Here is an 8,070-nt window from a genome sequence, read left to right as displayed (position 1 = left end):
AACGATCGCAGAAATCTCATTAAAAAAAAAAAAAAAAAAAAATCAAGAACAACAACAAAAAAAACTCCGAAATGCTTCAAAACAAACGAAAACAACGCCATAGAAGAAGGAAGGAAGGAAGGGCAAAGCTAACCTCCTTTCCTGAAAAAAAATGCAGAAACAAGAAGAAGAAGAAATTGAAAGTATGAATGGGTATGACTGAAACTTGCTCTGCAATCTCCCTTTCTCTCTCAGTGATGCCTCAAAATCAGCGAAGGCAGCTCAGTCACAAGCATTCCCACTTTCTCTCTCTAGAAAAATGGAAGAAAACAAAAAACCCAACGATTTTCTCTCTCTACAAATACAATGCCATTTGCACCGAATGGCAGCCACTTTAATTTTGCCCACAGTATTGTCTTTCAATGCATTATTATTACCCCTCTTTTTTTCTCTTCCAATTTTTTATTTTTTTTATTTTTTTTAATTTCCACGTCAGTAATATATTTTGGACGATAAAAGTCTCACCTCCATAATCATCATGCATGTATGATCAAGGAATACTAACACGAGGCCTTCTGAGAAGCCCAAAACAGAGCGCTCAAAGTGCACAATATTCCATGAAAGCTTATGTTCAAAGTGGACAATATTCCTTGAGAGCTTATGCTCAAAGTGGCCTAAAGTAAAGCCACGAGAGCTTATGGTCAAAGTGGATAATATCATGCTACGGTCGAAACGGTAATTCCAAACAATATATATTTTATTTATTGGGCTCATACTTTTTATTTATTTATTTATAGTATAATTATAAACTTTTACACTTTTTTTTTAATTAAATTTATAAATACGAAGTTCATCTATAATTTCTTTATCCTCTAAATTTTAAAATATTTTCAAAAGTAAATTTGAAAAATAAGAAAATAATAAAAAAATAAATAAAATATTACTTATTTTTCTTTTTAATTTTTTTAATCTTTTAAAATATTTTATATTTGCACTTTTGGTAAACTGTGGCGGAGAATGTGGGGAGGACGAAACATCCATTTTAGTAAGGTCCACGACTGTGTGATTGGCCTTTTTCGCTTATTGACAAATTTGCCCTCATACTAACAGTTTATTACGATTTTACCCCTAGAATTATATATATATATATATTTTTTTTTTAATTAAAATTTTAGAGATTAAATTTGTAATTTAATATTATAAACAAAATATAAAAAAAACATTCTCCCACGTTAATGATTTCCATCGAACATAAACGGCGTCTATTTAACCGTTAACTAATAATTATGTGGTCCATTCAGTCCCTATCAAACAAGTTGCCACGTCATACTGTATTAATAAACTTACATAATTTAATAATTCATTTTTCGGAACTGCCTTGTTTGTCGTTTTGCGTGACTCAGCCTTTCTTCATTCTCGATCTTGAACGTCTGATTCCGACACGTGTCTGTCAGATTTGTGGATCCCGATGAAATCCAACGGCTGTAAACGCAAGATTCTTTTACTACTGGACCGGTCTTCTTCGGGCGGTTGATTTATTCACTGCGTGCTTTTTCTGGAAAAAAGCTCTGTTCCAGTGGGTCCAGCACTCGTAGGAAACACACGTGTCGAGTTCTGGTGGAGCCGTGGAGTTGAAAGGAGAGTTTGTCTGGCAAAGAAGGAGCATTGGAAGAGGAAGGGGTAAAAAGGGAAAAGGGTAATAAAGTAAAAATATTATTCATCAACCTTTGATGATTGAAAACTATTTTTATCAAATTATATATCCAATTTTTTAATTAAAAAAAATTATATTTTTGGTAGTAAGGTCGAGTGCTAGATTGTAGCATTGAGTGAGGCGTAACTTCTCGAGTATTAGCTTCGAGACCCTACAACCAATGTCGAGATGCTATATGTGTAGGTTTGCTTGGCTTGTAATGCAGTATCAAGTCGTCGGTGGGTTGGGGGGCGTTGATATTGCCCCCTCCTGATTTCCTCACTCGTCTGACTATTTCTTACCGCAGAAAATAATGTGATTTCACCGGGTGGACAGGAGCACACTTCTGTTTTCGCTTTAGTGGTGGGTCCCGTGCTTTTCCTAAAGAAGAACTCAACTCGCTCGTTTTGGACAAGACCGGTGAAACAACTCTGAACATTAAAAAAGATAAGGAAAGACCACCTAAACATACAGACCGAAAGGACTTGGGCTTATTCAAACCGAAGAATAGCGGCTTCAATATCAGTCTATCACGAATAGCTTCGTTGTTTGATCAACGGGAGGAGCGTCTCGAAGTATGAGGCAAAGGATCATGCGTTTTGACTTTGTCTCTCGAGTTCCACCACAGGTTGGGTTTGAGAGCCCCATTTTTTCCGTGGTCATATCAAATTTACCGTATGCATATATATATATATATATTTTACCATAATTGACTTAAACGCTCCTTAATATCAAAACTAGCATAATTTAATAAGATTAATAAGAAAATTTAGCTTTTTTAAAAAAAAAAATATTTTTGTCAAATTTTTATTTATTAAAAATTTCCACTTGATTATGGATTAATTACCGCCCGGGTTTGTATTTTTTGAGCATTTAATTACTGATTATATCCACATATAAATAATTATGTTAATGGAATAATAATTTAATATTATATAAACTATTTAGTTGTAAGTTTAGCATATTTTTATGAAAATAATATAATTGGTAATTTTTAAAAAATTAAAATAATTTAAGAATTGTTTGAGACGATTTTGTATAGAATATATATATATATAAATAAAAAAATTGAACATCAGTTGTATACTTCACCCGCGCAAACGTAACTGGAGCCTTTGTTCTTCTCGTTCCAGTCTCTCTGTACGATGGCAAGTTCCGAATCAAAACCCAATGATCAGCTTATTCCCTTGCCGGAATCTGAGTCATTGCCAGAATCTGAATCTGAATCGCAGCTCTCAGTTCTCCTATTCCGTAAGTTCTTCGCTTCTTTTTTCTCTTTCTCTCTAATGCACACACTCAAAAGGCGCGCAAAAACGCTTTCTCGTAATGAAAATATGCCTGCCTGACGTTGTATGGCGAGATTTTTAGTTAGATTTGTTGTACTTTTTGTGAAAATCGGGCACTGTTAATCGTCTACTAGTTGTGCTTAAAGAAGTAAGAAATGCTTTGAGATTAAACTCTAGGTAGGTGATGTAACTTCGACTGGATTCCATTTGATAATGTTCGGCGCAGGTTTGACTGAAAACGCCGATTAGGTTAACTTTCTTCGCTTCTGATACTATAAAATTGTGTAGCACAAAACCGAACTAGATAGAGGTTGTTTGTTTTGGACAAATTATTGAACAAATCGGCAGTGATAGTTGTACTTTCTTAAGACGAGGAGGTATTTGGATTCTTGAACTTAAGAGTCTGCCTTCTACGAAATATATCAAGAGTCTTTCTCCAAATGTTGGCTCTGTTGGCTCTTTATTCTTAACACTACTTGAATCGTGAATCGTGTTCAGAAATGGCCAGTCGGTACTCGCGTATTATGATTCTACCTCCATTTATATGCGCAGTCCATTTTTATATGATTGTTTTGCTTCGCTCCATCCGTTATTTTTAAGTTCTGTAATTCTAGAAGGAGTTTGATTGATTCGATAGCTTCGAGACGGTTCTACTTGGAGAAAGGTTGCTCCTCCGCAAATTTACAGGCTTGTAAATCATAGCCGAACAACGATGAAAACTTCAAAGCCTTAATATCAGTTCGACCAAGACGTGCTTGCTTTTATCACAAAATCATTTTATCGTTTTCTCTTTCCTTCTTTGCATGTTGATGTTTATCACGACCTGATCTTTGGATTACTCTGTGTCATCCGATTAGATAACGCTGGTTCTGGTATTTTTATATTTGCACAGATATATCACAACAGGCCCAAGGGGCTATGGAGAACATGCTTAGAATGATCAGGTCTGTTAATTATGGAGAGTAGCTCGATTACTTTTATTTTTTATGCATGTTTTTTATTTTAAATTTGCAGGAGTTGTTGTAAACTGATAAGCTGTAAGTGGGGAGAGCGAAATATTTTTAATTATGGAGGAGTTCTTCTACTCCTAATGACTCCAAATTAATTGCATAAAACGTCATAATAGTACGTCTAGATTCTCATGCTAACCATAGTCCTCTTGTTTTCCACTGTTTGCAGTGAAATCGATCAAAATGCTGTTGGTATATTGGAAGACATAGAGAAGTGCAGGGGTTCTGCTCTTGACAGGAAGGGAGTGCTAGAGGAAGAGAAACAACAATTTCAACAAGCTGCTTACACTGTTTTAGACATGCTCAACAACGGAGGGGGAACGCTGTAAGATTTCTCCCAAAATTTCTGCACATTTCTGCCAATACGTATCCCTTTAATATATTTACACTATCACTCATCTCTTGTTTCTTGATAGTCGTAGACCATAAGTCATCGGTTTAGGCCTTATGTAAACACAGCAGATATTGTTTTTGTCTTCAGACAAAAAATAAATGATCACCCTCTCTTAAAACATTCAAGTCTTCTACTTTAGAGCCATCAGCCATGAAAATTGAGCTCCCTCTCTTGCCAAATCTTTTCTCTGCAATCCATTGTCAATCAGTTATCTTCTAATTAAAAAATGTCATCTACATTGACATTAAAAAGGTACATAAGGTGTATAAAAAGCCAAGCCCTTTGTATGATTAAGCCAACAACAATGATGATTTGTTCTGTCTGATCCCAAACTCTATTCAATAAATTACACAACCATGATAACTAGGTCTTTAACTGTCTTCTTTATAAGACATAAAAATCTAGTTATTGACTTAAATTTCTTATTTCACCATCTTCTTCCTATCAGATTAAAATCATATGATTAAGCCAACAAATTTTTGTACTTTAAGAAGAATAGGTACTTAGCGTTGGATTGTAATTTCTGAAATGTTTCCTGGGATTGTTTAAAATGTATGACGCAAATTATACTTCACACAAATCTAATCATAATACCTGCCAATCCGAAAAGTCCTTCAATCGACTTGGGCAAAAATACCAGTTTTCCCATACCGTTGGCATCTTTTGTACCTTCATCTGGATGGTGGTCGCGAATTATCACCCTGATGCGATCTGTATGTGGCAATGGTGTAGATGCTTCTGGCAATCCTATAACATAATTGTGTGAATTGAGCTACGAAATGTGCTTATCCAGGAAAAGTCCAACATTTGAAAATACATGGTATCCAAGTTGCTCGAACAAAAGTAACTTGATTAAGATTAGAACATCTAGGAAGTGTGCTTTGTGCTGAATCAAGTTGATAACACAAACTTCTGACAAAATTGATTCAATATTTTTTAGATTAAAAGTTGGATTTTTATAGTTTATCTTCTAAGTTATAAAAAAAGTTATAAATGCTCAACTGTACTCTGTTTTTAAGGAGACGAATGTAAAATATTTTGATAAAGCTAAATATAGTTTACTTGAAAAACAAAGTGACAACACAGTTCTTCCACACATAAACATTATGTCCTGATGATTCTAGAATGTGCTTGCATGTTGTTGTAACCTTGCCACAATCAGAGTAGATATATGTTCAGTGAAAAAAATAAATTCTCAAGGAACTATTTATGATTTCTCCACTTTATGCATGCTTTCTAAGATAAACTAATTAGAAAATAATGTCATAACTGTCAATGTCATTCCACAATTTCCTTACCTTCCATTTCTTGATCTCCATGATAATCTGGTAGTCTCTGATTTTGTGTCTCATTCGATTCTGTGAACTGCAAAACAACATGCGATGATCATCATCTAGTTAAGGTTTTTTTTATCGTTCTCGTAAGTGAGTCCTTTTCTCTGGTAGGAAATCATTAAGAGCTAGTTTGTTCAAAGAATACAAGGAAGGAAAGAATATTTGGTATTGTACCGATAATTTGTTCAAAGCTAATTTGTATCAACGTCTATTTTTTTTTCAAGGCATAGGTTTAACTTTCATTGAGAATTTCAGTACAAGTTGCATCATTCAATGCTGCTTGGTCATTCTTTTCTATTTGTATTTTAGACAAAATTAGAATTAGTCTATGAATGAATATTTATTTGGTAACTTACAAAGCTCTTCTATGGTTTACTCTAATGGACTTATTTCCCCTCTAATTTGAAATGTAAGCCAATAGATAAATAATTTCCAAATTTCCCTTTCAATTTGTTTCTGTCAAATATTCTTGACCAGAGAATAAATTGAAATTCTCCCTTTATATCTAATGTTATTAACTCATTTTTCACTTTACTACATACTAAGTTTCATAAGTGAATTTATAGAACTAAAAAAAAAAAACTTTAGCAACATTCATTTTCCAGAAAACGAATCTTATAACTTTGATCTACTTATATCTTATTCTGTAATTTTTCTGCTATATTCTTGCAGGAAAAGTTGACTTTCATCAGTCTAGGGTGGAAAAGTACAAGTTGTCATAATTCTCCTCCTATTTTATTCTCTAGACATGGGTAAGGAGAACACATTAGTGCCTAGCCTATTTTCACCATATGCATAAACATTTTGCTTGAATCTTGTTCGCCTATTTCACACTTGTATAGATGATATTTTTGGAAGTCTTTCATTTTCAAGCTTGAAAATCAGCAAATTGACTAGTTTTAATAAACTCTTATCCTTTAGATAGCAGTCAACCCGAGTCAACTTGATCCTAAAAAATCATGATTTTGAGATTAATTTTGCTGTAAAGTTTCCTGGTATGTAATAAACACCCGCTTACGTTCTTAGTAATATATTTAGAAGAGATCATTTATCCTGGATACTTCTCGAAGTTATATTCAAACAACAAGGCTTCTAACGTTCGGCATTGCACTAACTACAAGCTAAGTATGTCCAAATTGTAAACCACTTTATTGAATAGTAAAAGAAGGGTACCTCTGAATTTAGGTCTTCCAGCAACTCTGAAAAGTAGGGTATTTCGTTTTGCTCCTCCTTTTTCATCCCCTTCAAGTGCTGATTGTGCAGCACAAAAGTCAGCATAAAAAAAATGTGCGTACTAGACACGAGTTTTATTAGGATTATACACGGCAAGTTTATCCAGTTACTATCTTGATGATGATATCTTTAATCTCAAAGGCTTCTGATATAAAATTTGTTTATCTTGTAATAATTGTATTATAGATCCACTATTTTTCTAACCTCAGTGAAGTTGATGAAAAGGGTTTTTCCATCTTCGTTGTTTGGTTGTAACATTTGCTTAAAATGATGATGACTGATCCTGATGACTTGGGAGAGTCTTCTAGTTCTCACTGTAAATGGCTGTGGGATATTCAACATCACAGCAATTTCCCCTGCCATCTGTGGAGATTCCAGCTTTGACAAAATCTGAAAATCAATTCATGCAAATATATTACGAAAAAGAGTGAAAAAATCAGGTTCATTGGATTTTCCTGTCTTCTCCTGTTGAGGATGGAAAATATCTCAACACATGAGTACTGCAGATGCAGCCGCCCTTCCATTTTATTATCACTGAATTATACTACTTAGAATTTTATCATAATTACTTCATTGTCTAACTTTACCTTGTCAGCATCTGTAATTTGGTCGTGAATATTTAAAATTTCTTGCATTATATAATGTAATGCATAGAAATAGGCAATAACCTTTTAACACAACAATGAACTGCTCTACGTTACCTGTTCAGTTCCAGTCTTGTACACGATCACATCCTGCATTGTTATAAATGTAGTTCAGATTAGATTTGATTCCAAGAGAACATGGAATGCAGATGAAAAATCACAAGATTACTTACCACTGATCCAGACACCAAAATGTAGAAATCTGTTGGTATCTCGTTTTGTATTATAATGTCAACTTTAGGTGGAAAGTACTCGGCTTTCATCTCAGACACCTGCACAAATATGTCTTAGGCCAACAGGAGAACTGAGAATAGCAATAAATTTAGCTCGGTTAGTTTCCAGATATTCTTGTGTTAAATGGTGAAGGTAAGTGCTCCAAAGTTCCTACTTTTTTTTACTTCATGCTGCATGACTTGGTAGTCCATTTTACTGACTCTTTTTTTTTTTTTTTTTTTTTTTTTTTTTTTTTTTTTTTTTTTTTTTTTTTTTTTTTTTTT

The 8,070-nt window shown here is 33.8% G+C and overlaps 3 protein-coding genes across 4 annotated transcripts in view; 1 reads left to right on the top strand and 2 right to left on the bottom strand.

Moving 5' to 3' along the window:
• The window catches only part of LOC111443601, a 3,267-nt gene extending 2,891 nt beyond the window's left edge, over nucleotides 1–376 (bottom strand). Inside the window, exon 1 of one of the 2 annotated variants that reach the window (XM_023081495.1) lies at nucleotides 134–376. The gene's annotated coding sequence lies outside the window, so the exon portion shown is untranslated. The remainder of the gene's footprint in view (nucleotides 1–133) is intronic. The other variant, XM_023081496.1, reaches the window with a different exon arrangement.
• Nucleotides 377–2,759: 2,383 nt separating this feature from the next.
• Nucleotides 2,760–6,860, top strand: LOC111443468. Its single transcript, XM_023081285.1, has 4 exons — nucleotides 2,760–2,923; nucleotides 3,851–3,902; nucleotides 4,138–4,293; nucleotides 6,369–6,860. Exons 1-4 carry the CDS (start codon nucleotides 2,818–2,820, stop codon nucleotides 6,376–6,378), a joined length of 324 nt encoding a protein of 107 aa, XP_022937053.1. The 5' UTR covers nucleotides 2,760–2,817; the 3' UTR covers nucleotides 6,379–6,860.
• The window catches only part of LOC111443467 (potassium channel KAT3-like), a 7,158-nt gene continuing 3,302 nt past the window's right edge, over nucleotides 4,215–8,070 (bottom strand). The window contains exons 7-13 of the mRNA XM_023081283.1: nucleotides 7,747–7,845; nucleotides 7,631–7,663; nucleotides 7,134–7,319; nucleotides 6,870–6,947; nucleotides 5,661–5,727; nucleotides 4,957–5,109; nucleotides 4,215–4,549 (exon numbers count right to left, since the gene is read on the bottom strand). Of these exons, the coding sequence (XP_022937051.1) occupies nucleotides 4,446–4,549; nucleotides 4,957–5,109; nucleotides 5,661–5,727; nucleotides 6,870–6,947; nucleotides 7,134–7,319; nucleotides 7,631–7,663; nucleotides 7,747–7,845 (720 nt within the window). The 3' untranslated portion in view covers nucleotides 4,215–4,445. The remainder of the gene's footprint in view (nucleotides 4,550–4,956; nucleotides 5,110–5,660; nucleotides 5,728–6,869; nucleotides 6,948–7,133; nucleotides 7,320–7,630; nucleotides 7,664–7,746; nucleotides 7,846–8,070) is intronic.

Source organism: Cucurbita moschata, unplaced genomic scaffold (assembly GCF_002738365.1).
Source record: "Cucurbita moschata cultivar Rifu unplaced genomic scaffold, Cmos_1.0 Cmo_Scf00005, whole genome shotgun sequence".
Classification (NCBI taxonomy): domain Eukaryota; kingdom Viridiplantae; phylum Streptophyta; class Magnoliopsida; order Cucurbitales; family Cucurbitaceae; genus Cucurbita; species Cucurbita moschata.
This window is presented reverse-complemented; position numbering and strand designations above follow the sequence as displayed.

What these genes read in the sequence shown, in the direction of transcription:
- LOC111443468 (XM_023081285.1), top strand. Translation starts at nt 2,818, where the DNA reads ATGGCAAGTTCCGAATCAAAACCCAATGATCAGCTTATTCCCTTGCCG. An exon ending in GCTCTCAGTTCTCCTATTCC is followed by an intron (nt 2,924 to 3,850) that starts GTAAGTTCTTCG and finishes ATATTTGCACAG; the next exon opens with ATATATCACAACAGGCCCAA. An exon ending in AACATGCTTAGAATGATCAG is followed by an intron (nt 3,903 to 4,137) that starts GTCTGTTAATTA and finishes CACTGTTTGCAG; the next exon opens with TGAAATCGATCAAAATGCTG.